This window comes from Cnephaeus nilssonii, assembly GCF_951640355.1.
Source record: "Cnephaeus nilssonii genome assembly, chromosome: 9".
NCBI lineage: Eukaryota > Metazoa > Chordata > Mammalia > Chiroptera > Vespertilionidae > Cnephaeus > Cnephaeus nilssonii.
Window position 1 is genome coordinate 14,606,436 of NC_137080.1, and position 23,867 is coordinate 14,630,302.

General features: G+C 36.4%; 1 protein-coding gene across 2 annotated transcripts in view; it reads left to right on the forward strand.

Moving 5' to 3' along the window:
- HSF2 (heat shock transcription factor 2) overlaps positions 1 to 23,343 on the forward strand; it is a 35,745-nt gene extending 12,402 nt beyond the window's left edge. The window contains exons 2-13 of one of the 2 annotated variants that reach the window (XM_079781405.1): positions 1,062 to 1,170; positions 1,326 to 1,453; positions 2,302 to 2,426; positions 4,175 to 4,250; positions 7,736 to 7,797; positions 10,001 to 10,088; positions 12,499 to 12,647; positions 13,068 to 13,307; positions 13,957 to 14,062; positions 19,039 to 19,092; positions 21,084 to 21,168; positions 21,584 to 23,343. In XM_079781405.1, coding sequence (XP_079637531.1) covers positions 1,062 to 1,170; positions 1,326 to 1,453; positions 2,302 to 2,426; positions 4,175 to 4,250; positions 7,736 to 7,797; positions 10,001 to 10,088; positions 12,499 to 12,647; positions 13,068 to 13,307; positions 13,957 to 14,062; positions 19,039 to 19,092; positions 21,084 to 21,168; positions 21,584 to 21,876 — 1,515 coding nt within the window. In that variant the 3' untranslated portion in view covers positions 21,877 to 23,343. The remainder of the gene's footprint in view (positions 1 to 1,061; positions 1,171 to 1,325; positions 1,454 to 2,301; positions 2,427 to 4,174; positions 4,251 to 7,735; positions 7,798 to 10,000; positions 10,089 to 12,498; positions 12,648 to 13,067; positions 13,308 to 13,956; positions 14,063 to 19,038; positions 19,093 to 21,083; positions 21,169 to 21,583) is intronic. The other variant, XM_079781406.1, reaches the window with a different exon arrangement.
- Positions 23,344 to 23,867: the final 524 nt, after the last annotated feature.

The window sequence follows — 23,867 nt, forward strand, 5'->3', positions numbered from 1 at the left end:
TAGCTGCCCCCTGTGGTCAAAGATCCTGCCCTCATGTGGACACAAGATGGCCACTACAAGATGGCCAGCAGGAGAGGGCAGTTGGGAGGCACCCGGCCTGCAAGGGAGGGCAGTTGGGAGGGACCAGGCCTGCAAGGGAGGGCAGTTGAGAGGGACCAGGCTTGCAAGGGAGGGCAGTTGGAGGTGATCAACCCTGCAGGAGAGGGCAGTTAGGGGTGACCAGGCTGGCAGAGGAGGGAAGTTGGGGGCAAACAGGCTGGCAGGGGAGCAGTTAAGCATCAACCAGGCTGACAGCGGAGTGGTTAGGCGGTGATAGGCTGGCAGGCAGAAGCGGTTAGGGGCAATCAGGAAGACAGGCAGGCAAGCAGTTGGGAGCCAGCAGTCCTGGATTGTGAGAGGGATGTCCGACTGCCCGTTTAGGCCCGATCCGGATCGGGCCTAAACGGGCAGTCGGACATCCCTCCAGGAGTCCCAGATTGGAGAGGGTACAGGCTGGGCTGAGGGACAACCCCCCGCCGTGCACGAATTTCGTGCACCGGGCTTCTAGTATTAAATAATTATGCTATGTAAATATTGTATTTATTTTTCTTATGATTTAATAGGAATTTTTCTAATATTTCACTATAGAGCATGATGCAGGTTTTGGTTTGAGATGTACTCCTAAGCTTTTTTTTACTTGTTTTTTGTTTCAGAGAGGAAGGGAGAGGGAGAGATAGAAACATCAATGATGAGAGAGAATCACTGATCAGCTGCATCCTGCACACACCCCACACTGGGGATCGAGCCCACAACTTGGGCATATGTCCTGACCAGGAATTGTGATCTCCTGGTTCATAGGTCTATGCTCAACCACTGAGCCACACTGGCTGGGCCTGAGCTTTTGAAGTGGCATCAAAAGCTTAATTGCATTTTGGCACTTAATTGGAGTTTGTTTCTGTTGCCATTAACAGTTATAAATTGTTGGTCTGAAGTTATCATAAAAGAATTGCCCGGTTTGGGGGTTCTTATATACAATCTCATGTCAGAGGACCTTAACTATTTGACCTTTTTATTTTTTTCAGAATGGTCAGAGTTTTCTGGTTTTGGATGAACAAAGGTTTGCAAAAGAAATACTTCCCAAATACTTCAAGCACAATAACATGGCAAGCTTTGTGAGGCAACTGAATATGTGTGAGTATGGTAGCAGTTTATTTGGAGTACTGTCATCAGCCACTGATTAAACAGCTTTTTCCTATTAGAATGATAAAGAGGAAATATACTGCATAGAAGCACTATTAAATTTTGACTTCTCTGTTTTAGTCATCTGAATTTTGAATCTTTTTCAGATGGTTTCCGTAAAGTAGTACATATTGACTCTGGAATTGTAAAGCAGGAACGAGATGGTCCTGTTGAATTTCAGCATCCTTACTTCAAACAAGGCCAGGATGACTTGTTGGAGAACATTAAAAGGAAGGTGGGTATTGTTAACATGATTTAATTAGGGCATTACAATGTCGTATACTTGGCTGAGACATATATCAGTATTGAAATTGAGAATGTATAGAAATACATTGGTGTTCTTTGTTAGGATGACTTAGACTAATAAAGTTTTAATTATTTTCCACTATTTTTCCCCCCTGGTGCTGAATTATACTGAGTGCTCAAACACCTTAAAAGGGAAGGAAAATGTTTGCATGCTGACTGAGGATGAGGAGTCATTCATATTGGGATAGCTCACTCCTTTTAATTTAGCTTAAAAAAATGTAAGCTCCTACTAGAATATAAATTCCGTGGAGGGCTTTTTATGTAGTTCACTGCTGAATTCGAATGCCCAGAATAAGTCTCTTGTATATAGTAGGCATTTAACAGTACATTTTTAAATGAATTTTTTACTGAAATAAAATATCTTACCAAATCCAGAAAATGGGGGTGGGAGGGTAGAGAGGTAAAAGGGCAGTGGGCCATGAAAGAAAATAGCCTAACAAGAAGCTATTACTGCATAAATTTAATTAGACATGGAATGTGATAATAAAGAGGCTTGGGGAAATTACAGGGAGTTTGACAGAATGAAATGAAGGGGGAAAAAGCCCTTAAGGTGTTCCTGTTTGTGGAAACTGGAAACTTACCCACATTTTAAAAAAATAGACTGATTATTCCTTATCCTCTCTCTGAGCTATGAAGTGTATTCTCTCCCTAGAATCTTATCCAGGTCTTTTTGGAACTGGATTACTTCCTGAACATGCTATAAAATCCTCTTTAATAAGGAAGCTTTGAATTTCAGTCATGGCATTTGTTTGACATGCTAAATATGCTTTTTGAAAGGTTTCATCTTCAAAACCAGAAGAAAATAAAATTCGTCAGGAAGATTTAACAAAAATTATAAGTAGTGCTCAGAAGGTTCAAATAAAACAAGAGACTATTGAGTCCAGGCTTTCTGAGTTAAAAAGGTAAAGTATTATTTCCAAATATAATTCTGTTATGGGGTTGGTGTGTTTGTTGTGTGTTGGGAATTGGAGGTTAGTGCTTTAAGTACTTTTAGATTATGTTGTTGAAGCCAAGGTCAAAGATAATTTTTCTGTAAATATTGGTTCCCTTTATTTTTAATGTATAGCCATAAACTTTACCCCAATATTGGATCTTCATGATGGTGGTCGAAAGAATATAAAAACCTGAGCTTTTGAAACAATATTATGCACATGCCTTATTTGATGAAAGAGTAGATCTTGAAATTAGTGTAGGAAATATGATTCTACATAGGTTAGCTTTTTTTCTTTTTTTTTTTAATATATCTTTATTAATTTTAGAGAGGAAGGGAGGGAGGGAGAAAGAGAGAGAGAGAGGAGAGAAAGAGAGACATCAGTTGGTTGCCTCCCGCATGCAACTTCAGACTGAACCTGCAACCTAGGCATGTGCCCTGACCAGGAATGGAACTGGTGATCTCATGGTTCACAGGACGGCACTCAACCAACTGAGCCATACCAGCCAGGGGAGGTTAGCTTTTATATGATCACACACATGAGGGCACACAAAGTACTACATGTGCTACCTATTCTTTCTTTTAAAAGACTTTTCTGTGTGACCTATCTCTTAGGAAAAAGTAGGACATAAAAAATAGGGGGGAAAGGACACAAGTCAGAAAAAGTACAGTATTTTTTTTTGTAAGAAAGTCTCATTTTCAATACCCCCTATTTGTAAATATAGTTCTTTTTGTAATAGTTTGGATTGAGGAAGATGGCTTTTGTGGAAATTAACAAAAGAATGAATATTAAACATGTAATAGGTGGATTATCTTTTATGTCTTCTCAGCATTATCATTGCTGCTAACATTCAATAACAATGTAATTTCAATAAATGTTGAATGAAGGAAAAGAAAGTATTACTCCTGGTCCAGTTAATTGATTTGTCATATATTTGAATATGCTTTTCAAAGACAAATATTTTCTAGTGTTTTCACATGCTTGTTTTTGAGACAGATCTTAAGATAGACAGTTTTAGAATCTGATAGACTTTAGTTCATCTTTAACCCTTAGCAAATTATCTGTGTGATCTTGGGCAAGTCTTCTCAATTCTCTGAGTCTCAGTGTCCTAATTTATAAAATAGAGATAAATAATTCCCTTCCTGATGGATTTGAGGGATGTGTAAATGATTAGTACATATAAAATGTTTATCACAGTGCCTGGAGCATATTAAGTGCTAGGTAAATATCACTTCCCTTTAAGAAATGTTTCCTAAGCACAAGTACTGAATTCACTTGGTAGCCATAGTTGAAAGGTTAGATTAAGCAAGAAATAATGAACCAGATTGTCAGAGGAATAAATTGCCTACTACTATATGGATGGAGGCATGAGCCTTAAGTTTTTGTGAATATAGTGTCATGAGTAGAAGCTACTACAGTTACGAAGGAATGATTCTAGATTTGTGTCAAGATAGTTGTCATCTTTATAATTGAACCAAAGATTTTCTGGCTCATAAAAATATATAATAATAACTACTTAAATTCTCTGGTATTTTTTATCTTTATTTTTAAAAATTTGTTATTCCCAGGTCTTTAACCCCTCCCCCCCCCCCCCTTTAGCAACCATCAGCTAGTTCTTTATATCTGTGGTATTCTCTGTTATGCTTAATTAAATATATTAGGATCTGGCTTTCTGACTGAATTTTTATTTTTTTGTTTTTAAATAAATGATAACATAGTGAGAATGAGTCCCTTTGGAAGGAGGTATCAGAATTACGAGCAAAACATGCACAACAGCAACAAGTTATTCGAAAGGTAAGCTTTTTCCCTCATGATCTTAATTGCATGTTTTAATAAGCACCATTTGTGACCCAAAGAATACTTTATTGAATAGTCCGTGGTTGATTTTAGTTTCTTATATATTAGGTGCACAGTTAGAAATAAAATTATGAAATCAAACAAATTAGGCCAAATGTTAATATTTTTAATAAAAATATAGTAATTTCTTACTCCCAGTTAATATGTCATTAACTTTTAATAAAGATCCTTTTGCCTGATAGAACAACTTTAAAATATTTTATTCTTAGATGCATAATTAATACATTGCCAATTTCTTACACAGTTTTTACTATAAAAAACAAAGCCTTATTATGTGGGGACTCTGTTCATTTTTTTTTACTATTTTTTTACTCTAAAAGGCATAGATACAGGTTAGAAGATAAACAATATTTTCAAATCGGTTGACCAAATTATGAGTTCAAAAAAAATGAGTTATGAATGTATGTCATTATTAGTCTTTTCAGAAAAGCAGTTAATATAATGTTGTAAAATAAATCCTATATTTTAGTATTTGAGCTGAAAATTGCTGGAGGAACTGAGAATCCCTTTGTTGCATTGTTTCCTTGTGATTTAATCTATTCATATAATAAGAGGTGAAACATAAAAGTAATTAAGGTAGCTATTTTTTGCCCGTGAGTAAATTGGACTCTAAGTTTAAACAACAGGGTTTTCTTTGCGGGGGGTCATAGTCGGAGGCTTCAGCTTGTCCATGCTCAGAGGTCTTTAGCTAAAAATAGCATTATGACTGACAGGATTTGAATCTAGTGGAACAGGCTTAGAAAAGAGATGAATGGTAGTTGCAACCTTTGGCTTATAGTCAAAATAGCTTTTTTTTAAAAAAAAAATTATTATGCAAGTGAAGTTTGAATGTAAAATTTAATTCTGAGTTCCAAGTTACATATATTTTCAAAACTTTCCATAGCTAATTTCACACGCAGTCCTGTTAAGAATACCTGATTTTAAACGATAATGTACCTTAACCTGTTACTTTATTTTAAAAATCTGTTCCTCATTTTTCAGAAAACAATATTTTGCTTAAATATTAACTTATAATATTCTGTAATTTGTTGTTTTTTCCCCCCTAATGGCAAGAATAGTTTGTAAAATATTTATATAACATTTCAATTTTTCATGAAAGCTAACATTCTATCTGCTCAGATTTGAGTTTGAATATGTGTTTTGTTGGGGGTTAGGGACTTTATATAATCATTTTTTCTCTATTCCTGGAATTGGTTTTTAATTCTGCAATTTACTCTTGGCCTTAGATTAATTGAAAATAGTGTGTGTGACTTGTCAGGTGCAGAAGTCAAATGTGGTATATGTTAGATGCCTCATCTTCTTCCGGTTATAAAGAAGATGAGGCATCTAACATGTACCGCATGTGCAGTGGGATGGCGGAAGTGTAAAAAGAACTGAGATGTAGAACAAATTTCAGAAGAAATTTAGCCAGTGATTCATGTTCTTATAAATTCAATTACTAATGTTTCTAGAATTTTCCCCTAACACTTTTTTATAAATGAAAAAAAATAATTGAAGTTGAATGATTTCAAAGATATCTTTAAGCATAAATGTATTTTTGTCAGCCCTCAGCATTTTCTTTTGAGTAAGCAATATAGTGGCTAACCTTTTCATATACTCTAATGTTGTCTGACTCTTTAGTTTAAAAGCTTATATTTTGAAGTGATTAAGGAAAAGAAGAAAAAAGAAAATAAGGAAAAAACCAAACCCCCATAGACAGACAACTACATGAAGATTACCAAGGGAAAGAAGGGTTAGCTATGGTGGTGGAAGGAAACTTGACTTGGGGTGGTGAACACACAATATAGTAGTACAGCTGATGTATTATAGAATTGTACCCCTGAAACCTATATAATTTTATTAACCACTGTCACCCCAATAAATTTAATAAATTATTATTAAATTTAATAATAATTAAATTTCATTTATTAAAAATAAAATGAAATGTTTATATTTCTTTTCCATGAAAAAGCTCATATTGCTTTGTAAGGTGTGCAGTGCCAGCACAGGCAAGGGTTCGGCAAGCCTGAGGGAGGGCAGCGAAGGATGTAGAAAAGACAAAGAGAATAAGCTGGGACTAGGTGGATCTTCCTGTGCCTGGCTGAGGCCACAGAGAAAAGATCCAGATGGCAAGCTGAGCCTTTATTTTATAGTCAGAGGTAAACAAGGTAGTGGTCACCATAGTTACAATGTTCTTATGAGTTTCACTTGTTTTGGCAGCACTTGCTGCACCTCCCACAGCCCATTAGCTACCCAGGAAAGATCTAGGGAGTGCCATAAGGTCAAGCTTAATTATGCTAAGAGGGCTGTGCCCTCCAAGCTGGGACTTGTTGGTGGCTTTGCCAACAGGTCAGTCTGAAGCTTAACCCTATAGCCTCTCCCTACAGTAAGGCAAACTATTTAGTAACTTCTTTGGGGGAGAACACAATATTAAAGCTATACAATAGGTTTTTCTATTTGACAATTTTTTATTTTAATCATGAAATTACATTTCACAAAGCTTACATGAAACTTTTCTGCACAGAGTCCATATTGTCCCCCAATCCCTTTTTTCTTTATTCATAGCCTCTATACTGTTTTTCATTCTCCATGTGGTACTCACTTTTTTAGCTCCTTTAGGAAGTTACAGTATAATTTCAAGGCATACCATATCATATATGGTTCTCATTCACATTAGTACCATCTGGAGGGCTTGCTAAACACACATATTGCTGGGCCCCCTCCTCAGAATTTCAAATTTCAGCAATTCTAGAGTTGGGCTAACAATTTGCATGCAGTGCTTCTGCTCCATTAAGAAATACTGTCATAAAGTATGAAGGAATGTGGCATATCTTTCTCTGTTTAATAGTTTTCTTCTAAATTTAATCACACTTTGAAGATTAAATCAGCTTCTCTTGATTGTCAGCAGGAAGCTTTGATAGATACTTAGTGCCTCAACAATTTTTCTAGAATCAGCCAATAAACTTTCTAACTTGAAAATTTTATGGTCTATTTTTCTTTTGAGTAAGCAATTTAGTGGCAAAGAGTTAACAATTTTTTTTATCTCTAGTTATATTACCTGGTATAAGAAAAATGTTGCCTGTCAAACACCAGTTTTTGTTTGATTTTTGCATCATAATATTCTTGAAAGAATTTTAAAAGTTGGGATCTGTATTCAGGCATGCTTGTAAGTATCACCAAAACAACTGAACTGAATATTGGATATGTAAGTGGATGGGTGTGTTAGGCATCTCTATCCTAGGTAGTAGCATCTTTATCACAGGTTATTCTTCTATACCAATTTTAAGGTGCATCCAAATTTCAAATGTGTTAATATAGGAGAAATTATGTGACTTGGAATAGAGGACATGCAATATTTGAATTAATTTTGTAAGACGTGTAATGTGGACTAAAGAACTAGGAGTCTATGATGGAAAAAATTTATATTTATATTTTCCTTTTAGATTGTCCAATTTATTGTTACATTGGTTCAGAATAACCAGCTTGTGAGTTTAAAACGTAAAAGGTAAGATTTTATGATAAAACATTTTGACCTACACATGGACAACCAAAAATTTTACTGTTTAACCATGAATGGCCTACATTTGCTGAGTGTACGCCTGTTTTCCTGGATGAACAGTTCTCCCTTGTTAAATTACATTCAGATTTCAAGAGTATGTTACTTCCTCGTGCTGTCATCCTGCTCATGTTTTTGAAAGATAAGGATAGCCTAAATGATCACTTTACAGATACATACAGTTAATAAAGAATCTGCATCTTATTACATTAGCAATTTAATGTATCTTTAGGAAACCTGAGTGAAATTTTTTTAAAAAGGCCATGTCTTTAAAAAAGAAAATAAACCTTTTTTACTTGATGATATGTTTAATCTACTCATAAGGTCTTTAAAAGACTATATGTCAACCATGGATTGTGATACCTATAATTGTCAGTTACTACCATTGTTACAGCTAATACATAAGAACAATAGTAGACAAAGGAATATTTGGAAGAAGAAAAAGATTATCTTGTAAGGCTAAGATTTTAGCAAAGCTTGGTTATGCTCACAGCTTATGCAGTGGCCTTAATTAATCTACTTCCACTAACTAGTTCTTATGTTATTACCTATTTATTTTTTTACCATGTAAGCACTGTTCTTAAAACTAGACCACCAACTTACCCCATACACAAAAATAAACTCAAAATGGATAAAGGACTTAAATGTAAGATGGGAAACTTTAAAAATCTTAGAAGAAGCCATAGGCAGCAAAATGGCAGATATTTGTCTTAGCAATATCTTTACCAGTAGAGCTCCTAGGGCAATGGAAACTAAGGAGAAAATAAACAAATGTGACTACATCAAAATAAAAAGCTTCCGCACAGCAAAAGAAACCATCAACAAAACAACAAGAAAACCCACTGCATGGGAGAACATATTTGCCAATGTTATCTCCAATAAGGGTTTAATCTCCAACATTTACAGGGAACTCATATAACTTAACAAAAGGAAGATAAACAACGCAATAAAAAAATGGGCAAAGGACCTAAATAGACACTTTTTGGAAGAGGACATATAGAAAGCCAAGAGACATATGAAAACATGCTCAAAGTCACTAATCATCCGAGAGATGCAAATCAAAACAACAATGAGGTACCATCTCACACCTGCCAGAATGGCTATCATCAACAAGTCAACAAACGACAAGTGCTAGACAGGATGTGGAGAAAAGGAACCCTCCTTCACTGCTGGTGGGAATGCAGATTGGTGCAGCCAGTGGAAAACTGTATGGCATTTACTCAAAAAATTAAAAATGGAACATGCCATTTGACCCAGTAATCCCACTTCTAGGAATAATATCCCAAGAAAACAAACACCAATTAGAAAGGATATATGCACCCCTATGTTCATAGCAGCACAATTTACAAGAGCTAAGATTTGGAAACAGCCTAAGTGCCCACCAGCTGACAAGTGGATTAGAAAACTGGTACATCTACGCAATGGAATACTACACTGCTGTAAAAAAGGAATTCTTACCATTTGCAACAGCATGGATGGAACTGGAGAGCATTATGCTAAGCAAAATAAGCCAGTCAGTGAAAGATAAATATCACATTATCTCACTCATTTGTGGAATATAAAGAACATTATAAACCGATGAACAAAAATAGATACAGAGGCAAAGAAGCATCGAACAGACTGTCAAACTACAGCGGGAAGGCAGGGGAGGGTGGCGGGGGGAGGTAAGAGATCAACCATAGGACTTGTATGCATGCATGTAAGGATAACCAATGGACACAAGACACCGGGGGGAGGGGGAGAATATGCTGGGGGGTAGGGGAGGCCGGGGGAAGGTCAATGGGGAAAAAAGGAGACGTGTACTACTATTTGTAATACTTTAAATGATAAAATTAAAAACCAAAGAAAAAACAAAAATTAAAAAAGAATCATATACTTCAGTGAGCAATGAAATATATCTGGAGAGAGTAGTTGATTACATTTATTATAGCAAAAGTAGTAAAAATGAATGAAGAAATAAGTTTTAGGCACACTGATCCCCCAGTTTCTATTTCTAAGATATAATCATTTTTAAGAGTTTCTTTTGTATCCTTACTAAAATTTATTTTATCCTTACTATTCATTATTACCATGAGTATATTTGTAGTAGAAGCAGTTTAAATTCCTTGTATGTTTGCTTCAGTGAATTTCATAGATATCTTTTGATTTTCAGGCCTCTACTTCTGAACACTAATGGAGCCCAAAAGAAGAATCTGTTTCAGCACATAGTCAAAGAACCAGCTGATAATCACCATCATAAAGTAATTTTTTTAACTTTTATATTCATTGTCTCAAACTAATTTTTATTAATAGTAATATTTCATGCATTCATATAAGTTTATTGAGTAATAATCTAAGTGCTCATCCTCTAGCTTTATTGAATCATGACTTTTTCCATTGTTTGCATTAGATTATTTTAAGAGCTAAACCATTATAAATATAGTTGTCTCAGTTGTCTGTTCCCAAGTTTGCTTCTTTCCCCCTATCCAGTCTCCCGTCACCTAGAGATAATCAGTTTTGAATTAGTATTTATTATTTCCATAGTCATTTTATATTTGTGAATCCATAAATAATATTGCTTGTTATTTGTATACTAGGGGCCCAGTGCACGAATTCATGCACCTTGAAAGGAACTGTGGGCCATGAGACTGCGGTATGCCCAGTGGCAGGTCTCGGCCCATCCTTCGTGTCCCCACCCAGCCCCTCACGCCACAGCCCCTGGTCCCCTGTCTGCCAGCAGCCCTATTCCCACCGCCGCCACTCCCACGTGCTGGCCCCGCTTGCACCCGCTGACAGTGCGGAGTGATTGGGGCCAGCGCCAGCAGCAGGTGCGAGCGGGGCCGGCACTGTCAGCGGGTGCGAGTGGCAGCTGCTGCCCCGATCGCCCCTCAGAAATAGGGGGAGGTGGAGAAGCCCTCAGTGGCAATCAGGGCTGGCAGCTTCTGCTTGCACCCACTGATGGCGCCGAGTGATTGGGACTGGCACCGGGCACTGGCAGTGGTTGCAAGTGGCGGCTCTGGCGCCGGTTGCGGGTGCAAGCGGGGCTGGCACTGGCAGTGGGTGTGAGCACAAGACGGGACCACAACACGCGGGAGCAAAGAATTTTCAGTAACCACCAGAGGCCTTGATCTGGCGTCCCTGCTCACTTGCTCCACCATCCCGCCACAGCCAATACCTGCCATGTTCCACACACGCCTCCTGGTGGTCAGCTCACGTCATAGCGACCGGTTGTTCTGCCATTTGGTCTATTTGCATATTAGCCTTTTACTATATAGGATATCTAAACTTCATACAAATGATATCATTTTGTACATATCATTTTGCCTTGTGGCTTTTTTCACTTGGTCTTGGTTTTGAGATTTATTAAATCGAGAATTATTTAATCTTAATTACTATATATTAATTGAATATTATGATAATGTAATTACACCTTCATCCATTGGTTAAAGTTATTTCCAACTTTTATCATAAATGTTCACAGACTAGACTTTTTTACTATAGCAAGTTTAAAGAGTATTTTTGTTTCCTGACCAGCATGGCTCAGTGGATTGAGCGTTGGCCCATGCACCAAGAGTTCATTGGTTCAATTCCCCGATGCCTGGATTGCGGGCTCTCTCCAGGGGGAGGCATGCGGGAGGCAACCCGTTAATGTTTCTGTCTTCACCCCTCCTTTCCTCTCTAAAAATCAATAAAAACATATTTTAAAAAAAAATATTTTTGTTTACCTTTATTTTTGTCATAGGCTCTCTGGATAATTTGTCAAACTTACATCCAATGGAAAATCAGTCCAGGGTCCAGACTTCTTTAGTATCTGATTATCATTGTTACTTTCAAATCTTAGAATTTTAAATACTGCTAGACATTTATCATTAAAGTTTCAAGATTTTTGTTCTCAGAAAAATCAGTTAACCTAATATCTGGTTCCTCTTCCCACTGCTGTTTCTAATCAAGAATACCTAATACTTTGTTTTTAGGATTGAAGATTGTTTGAGATTTTTATTTTAACTAGATTTATATATTTTTAAAGATTTTATATCTTCTGCCTCTATACTTTCTAGTGTTAAAATTGATAGATTTTTTTTCATTATAATGACTTCAGTTTGCTTTAAAGAATTGAATGCTTTTTTGTTAATGTACCTATGGTTTGACTGTAGCTTATTTTTAAAAAATAATCATTACTAAAATGCCAGGCTGTTATTTAACTGTGTAATAGTTGAAGTTTTTTGGTTTTGTTTTTCTATTTTGAAACCATCTAATGAGTAAGAATAAAATATGTATCAAACAGAGTATCTTGAGTTGTAATAGCACAGTGCCCTTCTGGTGTATGCTTGAAAATTTCTGGTGAAATCCTGACTTTTTCGCTTTGGGGTGTAGAAAAATACTTCAAAATTTGAAGCTCTTTCTTATACAAGCATTCTGAGGCATGCCATCTTCAAGGTCCTTTTTTAAAAAAATAGTTAAGTAGAATGCACAGAATATACCTTATACCTTTGCACTGCTAATACTAATTAGTGTATAAGTCCAAGAAGAGCAGAGAATATATCTGTTTTGCTTACTGTTGTATTGTCAACATTTAGTAAATAGTAGGTTCTCAATTAGCATTTTTAAATAATGTTTTGGAGTTAATACAATTTCATTTTTTTATGTATTTTTTTCTCCCTGATTGTTTAGGTTCCACACAGTAGGACTGAAGGTTTAAAACCAAGGGAGCGGATTTCAGATGACATCATCATTTATGATGTTACTGATGATAATGCAGATGAAGAAAGTATCCCAGTTATTCCAGAAACTAATGAAGATATTATATCTGATCCCTCCAAGTAAGGAGATTGTGAAATAACATTTATGAAAATAGTTGCTTTTCTTACCAAAGAGCTAAATCCAAAACCACTTTATTCTCTGATGAACTAATATCTGACTCATGTTTGGGTTATTAAACTGAAAAATTAAGCTAAATTATTTAACCAGATATCCCTCCCCACCCCACCCCCAAGCAAAAAGACTCAACAAAAAACTAATGAGAATTCTGATTTTTTAAATTTTGTAGCTAAGCAGCTTTAATTGATTCTTTGTGGTCTTACATCGTATGAACTATCAATATTTGTGATCAAGATACTCCCCCAAGAAATTTAAGCCTTTTGATAAGTGGTTTGGGGAGAGAATTCCTAAGGAAAATGAATGGTTAGAATTAATTTATTGAATTGGTCTGTAATTGGTTCTTTCTCCTATTGCTGATATAGCTGTAGCCAGTACCCTGATATTGTCATTGTTGAAGATGACAATGAAGATGAATATGCACCAGTCATTCAGAGTGGAGATCAGAATGAGCCAGCCAGAGAGTCCCTAAGTTCAGGCAGTGATGGCACTAGTCCTCTCATGTCTAGTGCCATCCAGCTAAATGGCTCCTCCAGTCTGACTGCAGATGATCCTGTTACCATGATGGATTCCATTTTAAATGATAACATCAATCTTTTGGGAAAGTGAGTGTTCATTTAGATGTTGTCTACATTTATTTTCTTTCTTTGTTTACTTCATATATTCTATTTCTCTTTGATTGACCTTCCTTTCACATTATGAACCCATGTAGTCTACCTTTCTGTGTTTTGGTCAGGGCTGAGCTCCACAAATGCTGTTTTGAGAAGGAATTAATCATTCCAAGAGCAGTCTTGGGATTTTCTTGGCAGTTCCTCAGATTTTCTTAATGAAATATTTGTTTTGAATGTCCATAAAATATATGTGATTGTATTTGTGTTTATATCAGGGTGATGGAATAACATATCTCTATTAAGGGACTTATTTTTAGCATTAAAAAACACATAGAAATTAGTAGCAATGACCAGTAATAAGAGGTTAAACATTTAATAATTTATAATATAGAGGAAAGAAAAAAATCAGACTGTTTTTGCAAAACCTTTTTTCTGTAAACACTGAAGTTTTATGTAAAAGTGCTGTGAGTTCTTGGTTAACCAAATTTTTAGGAATCCCAAATACTGAATAGGACCTCTAAGATAAGAATTGATAAGGATTCCAAAGTTGCTGGAAATGTTTTGCCTTGCTAGATTGCAATATAATTTAAACATAAAAACAGGAAAATCTAATTGATTTCTTTTTTTTAATCTTTTTCCTTAGGGTTGAGCTGTTGGATTATCTTGACAGTATTGATTGCAGTTTAGAGGACTTTCAAGCCATGCTGTCTGGAAGACAGTTTAGCATAGACCCAGATCTCCTGGTTGATGTAGGTACTTTGAATAATCTTAGCTGTACTGGTAGTTTGTGTGTCTGTGCATGTTATTTATAAATCAGTATATCATTTTCTTGTATTCTACACTTGTTTTTGCATTTTTTAAAAAATTAATGGTTTTGTGTATCAGAAAGATTGAACAGATGGGTTCAAGACAATGAAGGAAGGTAATCACTACCCATCTGTAAATAGCAGTTCAGTTAATCCCCCTGTAACAACATATCAACTCTGTTCAGCAGTACTGTTAAGTCTTGTCTGGACTTGTTGCTGTATTATGGTTTTCTTTAGAATAAACTGTCATTGAATAGAAATTGGTGGAAGTTACTAATAGAGATATGTGGCCAGGAAACACCATAAAGGCACTTTGAGAATGTTTTCTATTCAAATGTATTATACTTGCTATATTTTTATAATGTTTATGTCCTGTGTCCTAAGGTTCTCCTGCTTCAGTCCCCACTACCACCTCTATGAACTTGACTCCAGTGTTGTTTGGTCTGTGAATCCTCATCTACCATTCCTGGCACTAACCACCTTTCTTGTTCCCGTCCCTTGTGTAACTATTACTCCTCCTCCCCTTGCCTAAAGCTTCCTTTGTGACCTGCTCCCATCCAGATGAATCTGGTTCTCTCCCCATTTTCATTTTCTGTTGTGAACATATTTCTGCCTTTTGAAGGTTTTGACATATTTTTTTCTCCTTAAAATGCTTCTCTCATATCAAGAGTGTACAGTCTTGTCATTTTAAGAGCTCTATGAGGCTAAAAGGAATTAGTTGTTTCTTACTCTTCAATCTTAATTGACCACCTTATCTCTCTACTCATCAGTCTGTGTGTCACAAGACTTTATTACCTTTTCCAAATAATCAGTGCCTCTCAGGATGGATTTCATATTCTTTGAAGACTTCTTTTCCATGCCGACCTTTTGTTACCATCTTAAGTGAATTCAACATCCATGTTAATGACCTACTTCAACTTGTTAACAGTAACTTGACTTCCCTTCTTGATTCTATCAGTCTTTATCCTCACTCTGGATCCAGGTTCCCAGAATATCTGTCCCTCAGATCACTAAGAAAAAAAGAAAATCCTATTACCTCTACAAATCCTTGTAATCTTCAACTAGGTTATTTTAATTCAACTTTGAAACATTTATCATACTAGTTTGTCCTCAAGACTTCATCCAGCCAACTATTTCCTATTCACAAAGGATAATTCACCTCTTCCTGGTCCTCTCATAAGATGTGGAATCTCATCTTACAGAAAGTACTTGCTCTTTAAAGCCAATTTGTACACCTGCCCCCTGCATCTTTGTTTTTCTCTCCCTATCCTTGATCTTTCCCATCTGCCTTTAATGCTTCCCCATCTTAAAAAGCATTTTGATATGTTGCTCTGCTCATTTACCATTCTGCTTTTCTAATCCTTTCACTCATTTAGAAATGAGTGGCTATGTGTGTTATTTCTTTTTTACTGTGTATTTCATTTGAAACCCTGTATTGTCTTCTTATTTACTCTAAGCTTGTGCTGCCTTGGTTTATCCATAGTAAGTAGGCTGTGATTTCCTGCCTCTCCCCTCCCCCCCACCCTAATTAAGGTCTCTGGGCTAGTGGAAGAACATTTGTTTTAAATCAGATTTGGGTTCTACTTTTGGCTCCTGTTACTTACTATACTAGCTATGTTATTATTAACCTTGGAAAAATTAAGCTCTCTTTCCAAGTTTCCCTATCAATAAAATGTAGCTAATGCCCAGAAGGGCTGTTACAAGAATTATAAGTAATTAGCAGCATTATTATTTACACTATTGATTTTCTGAAACAGAACTTGTTCTGTTGATTTTAGAAGCCCTGGGACCTTTGTTATCTCCTGTCGCCCTAAACATTCTCCATTTCCTCAAAAACTGTTCTTTTTCCTGCTGTTTTCTACTTCTACTTGGGTCTTCCCCAAGGTACTCAGTCTTTTATCCTCTTATTTTCTCTTCGTTTTCTTTTTCTGTCCTTCCTCTCTGAAGGGATTTATGCTTGTAGAATTGCTCTCAAATGTATATCTCCAGCTCTTAATACTTTTATTTCCTAAATATATTTTATTGATTTTTTACAGAGAGGAAGAGAGAGGGATAGAGAGTTAAAAACATCAATGAGAGAGAAACATCGATCAGCTGCCTCCTGCACACCTCACACTGGCGATGTGGCCACAACCAAGGTACATGCCCTTGACTGGAATCGAACCTGGGACCCTTCAGGCCAAAGGCCGATGCTCTATCCACTGAGCCAAACCAGTTAGCGCTCTTAATACTTTTTAAAGTAAACTTGCTTGAATTCTAAGTCCATGCCTTTAAGAGTCATCAGATCTTGCCTTAGATTCTGTTTAACACCAAATTTTTCTTTATTCTCTAAACTAGATACCCTTTTTAGCTTTTTAGTTTTCTGTAGTGGTACCAGACTTCACTTCCAGGATAGTAATCACAGAGGCATCTTGGCTTCCTGATCTTTATCTCATCATTCACCAAGTCTGGAGTATTTTCCAAAATAACATTCACAAGCATCCCTACTTTTTGTTTCTAATATTGGCTCTCTTAACAAGACCTTAATTATCTCATCCTTGAATTATGCTGTATTGTTATAAATAAAAAAATTCATGTGTAGGTTGCCTTGTTCTCTGAGATGGCAAAGATGATAAGGGCATAAATAAGTATGCTGAAGAGTTCATGGGTTCTCTCTGCAAAGTTTATTTATGAGTGATCCCATGTGGAGTCAGCAGAAGAGGCCTGACCATAGAATTCAACCCAACTATGTCAGCTCCTCCTCTGTGACCTACTTTTTTTTTTAGTTCAGACCATGCATCTGCTGGGAATACAAGAAAGCAATCCTGAGTCAATGTGTAGGAGGAGAGGGGCAAAGAATGAGTGGGGATCTTTTCACTGTTGGGCCTCTTTAGATGCCACTCCCATTAGGGACAAAATCTGGTTAGGCCTCTAAGCTGAACTGCAGAGACTGGCAGTCTCCTATAGCTATCTACTCTTAACCCTTTGCACTCGCTTTTTTCTTCTACTCGGGATTTAATGCTAACTGTGTCGAGTCACACTCGACATCTGAGTGCAAAAAGTTAAGGAACCGAGTCTCTTCCTCTTCAAAGATCAGTAGGTGATAAAGTTAATGAAAGAAAAGAAGGAGCTGGGATATCTTTAGGTCTACCATGAATGTGGAACTTTGAGAGGAATCAGTATCTAGACAGGATAGAGGAGGAACTTGCCTGTGGCCTCTGCATTTCATTGTATTCTGTGAATCGTTTGGTGTGTTCTCTGGAAATGCTGAAATTGCCAAATTTCACTGCTCCGACCACTTCTTACTGCGGAGAGAATGTGGTCTTGTTCCCTGACTGGCCTTGCTTTACTTTTTGAACCTTATGTACACAACTTACTATTCAATTTAGAACTTGTGTGTTATTTGGACTGGTCATCTTCTTGGTAGTTGCTAATGTTATAATGTATTCTTCTCTCCTTCCTTCCTTTCCAAGTCATTAATCATTCCCCAGGGACTGATACATGTTGCATAGCTTTATCCAGACCTTTTGTTTATTCTGTGTATGTATGTGTATGTTTGTGTCTGTGTGTTTTTCTTCTTTCCTTCTCTTAACTCCTTGGTACTTTTGAGCTCCACCATCCATTATTATTATAATACTAGAGGCCCGGTGCACGAAGATTCATGCAAGAATGGGCCTGCCTTCCCCTGGCTGCTGGCACCACCATCGCTCTGGCCGGGCCGCCTTTCTGCCTTCGCTCTGGCCCAGAGCCGCCTTTCCGCCTTCCCATGCTGCCCAGAGGCCCACAGCTGCTGGGGTGGTGCGGAACGCCTGCGTTGTCGCCATGGCAACAATACAAGCGTCCCGCCCCTGGCCGCTCAGCGCCTGTGTATGCAAATCAACCCTCCATCTTTGTTGGCACTTAAGGGTGTAAGCAAATCAACACTCCATCTTTGTTGGCACTTAAGCTCTTTTATTAGTGTAGATGGGTTGTATATGATCATACGTTTCTGTTTGCTGTTGTTCTTGTATTTTAGATTGTAAGCTCCTGAAGAGCAGGAACAGTGTATTCATTTTATATTCTTTATGATGTTATTATATGGTCAATAAACCCTATGGAATGAATGACTTTGACACTTAAGGTTTAAACAAAAGTTATGTCTATAAACTGGCTGGCCTGAGGAGTACAGTAAGCAGTGATTTTAGCATTTATAGCTTCCCTTGCTAGGCGAGGTGAAAAGAACCAGCAAGGAGGTATACTATTTGTAATCTAGGAGCCACTATCATAGAACAGATTCCATAAATTTATCACATGATTAGCAAATAGTCAGGGAAGATAGTGTCAGGGCAGTGAACCCAGTCCTGGTTGGCACTTAAGGCCCAAGGCATTTAGGGAGAAGAAAAATTAAGGAAATGAAGGAGAACGGAGCTGTGGAAAATCACCATTTGTCTCAAGTTTTTACTTTATAGTTTTATAGAGAAACTAGAGGTCTGGTGCACAAAATTCGTGCACTGGAGGGGGTGGTTTCTCAGCCCGGCCTACGCCATTTCACAGTCCAGGAGCCCTCGGGGGATATCCTTAGTGCTGCCGCGGAGCCCGGCTTCTGGCTAAGCAGCGCTCCCCCTGTGGGAGCGCACTGACCACCAGGGGGCAGCTCCTGCATTGAGTGCATGCCCCCTGGTGGTCAGTGCGCGTCATAATGACCAGTCGTTCCGCCATTCGGTCGATTTGCATATTAGCCTTTTATTATATATGATAGGATTCTTTATAATGTTTAATTCATGGGCTAGCTTGCTCTCTTTTTCTTTCTGCTTTTCTCTTCCCAACTTATTTTACTCTATGGGAGCTTCCTAGTGCAAGGAACTACATCTCTTCACCCAACATGGCTGTATACAAATTTTGAATACAGTTAGCTTTTTAATATTTTTTAAACTTATCATCTTTCTTGTTTGGTCTTTCAGCTTTTCACTAGTTCTGTGCAGATGAATCCCACAGATTACATCAATAATACAAAAGTAAGTTTTAATTCATGTTGCTCAGGACCCATAGCTATAAGAAGTTTTAAGAAGTCTTAGTAAGCATAGAGCAATGCCTCTCCCAGTTACAAAGCATTTTATATTACCTAATATGTGTGATCAAGATAGTAAAATTCCAGATGAAAAATTAGCTTTGGGTTATGGGGTGAATCATTACCCACTTTTACTGGCACTTAACTATCAGTGCCATTAACTATTAGTATGAAATTAGCCCTCAAAGTGCTGGGAGATCACTTGATTAAATTATTTGAAACTTAATCTAGAACTCAAATTTAATTTTTCTATATATTTTGGAGCAATATGCATTTTGCTGTTTAACTGTATTTAAGGTATTGGTTTTCGGAATAGGGAGGAGATCCAAGAATAAAGAATGACATACTGTATACAAAAAGTAAACACTATATCACATCACTAAGTAAATGCAAGATATGGGTTCATTCAACTTAAGGTCTAACATTTAATAATACCATATTTACTGAAACATAGTGCTAAAATGGTCCATAGAATCTTATAACATAAATCTAGGCAAACTATGGTCCACATGACAAATTTTGGCATGCTGCCTGCTTTTGTAAATAAGTTTTATTGGAACACAGCCACACTTGTTCTTTCATGTACTGTCTATGGCTAATTTTGCACGAAAATTACAGAGTTGAGTAGTTAAGACAGAGAACACATTTATATGTATACTTACATTTACTAACTGGCCTTTATAGAAAAAGTTTGCCAACCCCTAACATAAATCATCCAAAGTGATGTATAATTTCTGATTCAAAGTTCACAAATTCTTTCAACTCTAAATTACCCAGGATTAGAAACTACCAAGAACAATGACACATCAACTGCTATTCCCTTGCTCATGACAGATATTATGTGACATGAATTATAATGTTCTTTCCTAATAAATCAGGATACTCCTCAGTACAGGAATCTAAGTGGCCCCTACTAATGAATAAGAGTCTGCATGGGAGCTGAAACCCATTTGTCATCCTGGTTCTCATATGTTTTAGTGGTATCCTTGGAAAATACCTATTTTAGGAAGTATAAAAATAATGGTATTATTGCTTTAATATTTATTGTGAATGCTAACTAAGAAATATTTTAATGTAAATTTTTGGAAAGGTTTAAGTTGTTATTATATTGTGGCATTGTTATTGTTTCTGAATCCTGAAACTCATACTGCTTTATTTTACAATGAATATCAGGGAATTACTGGAATTAGTGTGTTTGTTACACCATATGTACCTAACCAGCACCAGCTATCTGGGATTTACAGCTATTTAGGAGAAGTTGTGAACCTCTACACCTCACTTTGAATATCCTTGAAAAGAGCACTGAAGAATTTAACAGCATTAGTGATTTAATTCCCTTACAATCATATGTAAGGAGAGAAGACATCACTGGTTGAAAGAAGCAATTTAAATGACAGAAAAGAACTGAAAGAGCCACATAAACGAAATGAAGAACCACCTCAACTATGAGGCTTCCAAATATAGGGATAAATAGTTTTAGGATGTCATCATGTTATCCTCAACTATTCTAAATGTGTTCATTTACTCTGTGAATGAAATGTGTAATACATTTTTAATGAAAACTTTAAAATTGGTTTGTTTAAAGAGTGATCTCTTTATTAGAAATTTGAAACCAGCCATCTTTGACTTACTCCCATCTTTTGTCCTTGACAAATTCTATGTATTCTGCTGTTGAAATGCTCCCTCCTTTTCATACTATTGTCATCCTAGTTCAGGATCTTTGTTTCATCCACTTGATGACAGCAATAGCTTTTTAAATCAGTCTTGTTACACTTCTACTCAAATCTCTCTCTCTAGTACATCTTTCCTGATGCTCCCCCTTCCCATATATGTCAGATAATATACCAATATTCACATACAGGTTTGTTTTTATTTTTTGCTCTTTTCAGGAACATATAAAATATGAAAAAGTATTTTTGTTATTTTTCTCTCTTTTAGTCTGAGAATAAAGGATTAGAAACTACCAAGAACAATGTAGTTCAGCCAGTTTCAGAAGAGGGAAGAAAGTCTAAACCCAAAACAGGTAGGTATAAATGTAATACTAATTTCTATAGAATTTCAAAAGTAAAAGTCCTACATAGAAGCTAATGCATGCCAATGAACTTCTTGCCATACTTAACAATTGAACACAGATATATTGATCTCAGTTCTTTGCATAATGGTTCCAGAATACAGAGAAAATTGAATTGGTGAGGTAATAGTTCTTAAAATTTAAGTTGTGTGTGGGGATTTTCTATTTAACTTTAGAAAGAACCTTCATTTCTTGTTGAATAAAAGACTATTCTGACTTGAACATTTTTTAATTTACTGACAAATACCTTATTTCGTTGGGTTAGTGATTACACATAAGTAGATCTCTGTTTTTGTATTTTCCACTTACATCTTGAACTCTGTATAAGCTGGTGATAAAAGTGCTTTTTTTCTAATCTTTGTTATAGATAAACAGCTTATCCAGTACACTGCCTTTCCACTTCTTGCATTCCTTGATGGGAACCCTGCTTCTGCTGTTGAACAGGGGAGCACAGCATCATCAGAAGTTATGTCCTCTGTAGATAAGCCCATAGAAGTTGATGAGCTTCTGGATAGCAGCCTGGACCCAGAACCGACCCAAAGTAAGCTTGTTCGCCTGGAGCCGTTGACTGAAGCCGAAGCTAGTGAAGCCACACTGTTCTATTTATGTGAACTGGCTCCTGCGCCTCTGGATAGTGATATGCCACTTTTAGATAGCTAAATTCCCAAGAAGTGGACTCTACATGTATATATTCATCAAAATGATGAACTATTTATTTTAAAGTATTATTTGGTACCCTTTTTTTTGTAAATTGCTTTGTTTTGTTTTAATTGGATACTGTGGAATCAAAAGCACCTTTTGCTTTTCTCACTAACCACACAGTCTTGCAAAGCTTTCAGATATTACTCAGCTCTATAGGTACACAAGATTTAATGCACATTATTGCATATCTTTAAGTTGGATTCAGATGGGCATTTTTTTCTGATGGTAGTAAATTTGAATTATTTTTTATATATATGCCCATTAACCCAGGTTAAACTTTTGTTTGTTTTACTTGTTTGATGCTGTCTGTTGGCATTGAGTGTAAGTCACTAAAATTAATGGTAGAACTAAAGCTTTCTCTGTTCCAATTACTTTTACTAAGTATTTTTCACTTGGCTTATTTTTAAAACTGGGAACATAAAGTGCCTGTATCTTGTAAAACTTCATTTGTCTCTCTTGGTTCAGAGAAGTTCATTCATGTTCATCAGGAAAGGCAAAGTATACATGAGTGCTTGCTGTCTGATATGGTTCCAGTTCTGTATACCTAGAAGGGGATGGGATGGTGTCAGCCCAATCCACCTAGTTGGACTAGTTTTAAGTAAAAGTTTTTGGTTTGTTTTTTTGAACCATAATATTTAGTAAAATAAATATAATGAATGTTGCATACTAGTGTTTATTATGTGTCTTCTTTGGAGGTGACATCCACATGAACCATTTTTTCCCTTTTTATATGAAGTAGACTTAAACTGTAAACTGTGTTGTCCTTAATAAGAGTTACATCATGATCTTTGTGCCTCTTCTCAGAAGATAGACTATATTGCAATAAGGGAGGAATATAAAGTCTCTAAACTTAATGTTTTATAGTTCTTTAAGAATTATAGTGGCTTGCTTTCTGTTTCTAATAAAGAACTGAGAGAATTATGCCTCTCATTGTTCCAAATGAGTAAAGAACATTATCACTGGATGCCTCTAAGGGCCTATAATTTTTGTTCTGAGAGGAAGTCAGGTCAGTCTCTTTGGAACAGGCGCTCAGAGGATTATAGACACTTAATGCAAGAGAAGTCCATCTTGAAGATCAGGCAGGGGGCTGGAAGCAGTGTGGTGCCTGAATATTTTATGGGGCTACTTAATGAGTTATTACACAGGTGGCTTCCCTATTGGCCATATTCTGTCTCTTGATACCTTGGAATTTTTCTTACTATGATGCAAAAATTCAAAGTAAAGCCTAGCACAGAGGAGTAGAAAACCCTTCCTTAGAAGATTATAAAATATTTGGCTCAGACAATGGGATCTCAGTGAAATAATTAAAGACCTCAGATCAGTTTTCTGCATAAGCTTTCTAGATGTTTTCAGGTGAAAAGAGTTGAGAAACTTAGAGAACTTTAGAGACCTTTTCTTTTTCTCTTCCCTTCCTCACTGGAATATGATAAAGTTTCTTCTTTATCATTTTGAGCTGTGGAAGTATTCTAAAATGGACATTTTGGAGCTGTGGAAGTATTCTAAAATGATTTTGGAAAACTTTATATTCCTTAGTAATTTTCTCTTCCCTTCCTCACTGGAATATGATAAAGTTTCTTCTTTATCATTTTGAGCTGTGGAAGTATTCTAAAATGGACATTTTGGAGCTGTGGAAGTATTCTAAAATGATTTTGGAAAACTTTATATTCCTTAGTAATTTTAAGTTGACATTTTAAGATTCAGGATAAAATGTGTTGTTTTGTCTAATGTGAAAAGAATAATTGTTAAGGGGGATAAAGCCTTGTCCTGAGGCATCTTTTCAGGCAGATCAAGTTTAGGAAAGTACGCATGGAAATTGGAGATCTAGAAACTGATTCCTTTAAAAATAATTTAGTTTGTGTTTACCAGAGAAAGTCACTGTGTACTACTTGGAAAACAAATTACCACATGAAGCAGTTAATTTAGAGGATAACTCCCATCTCCATCCCCCT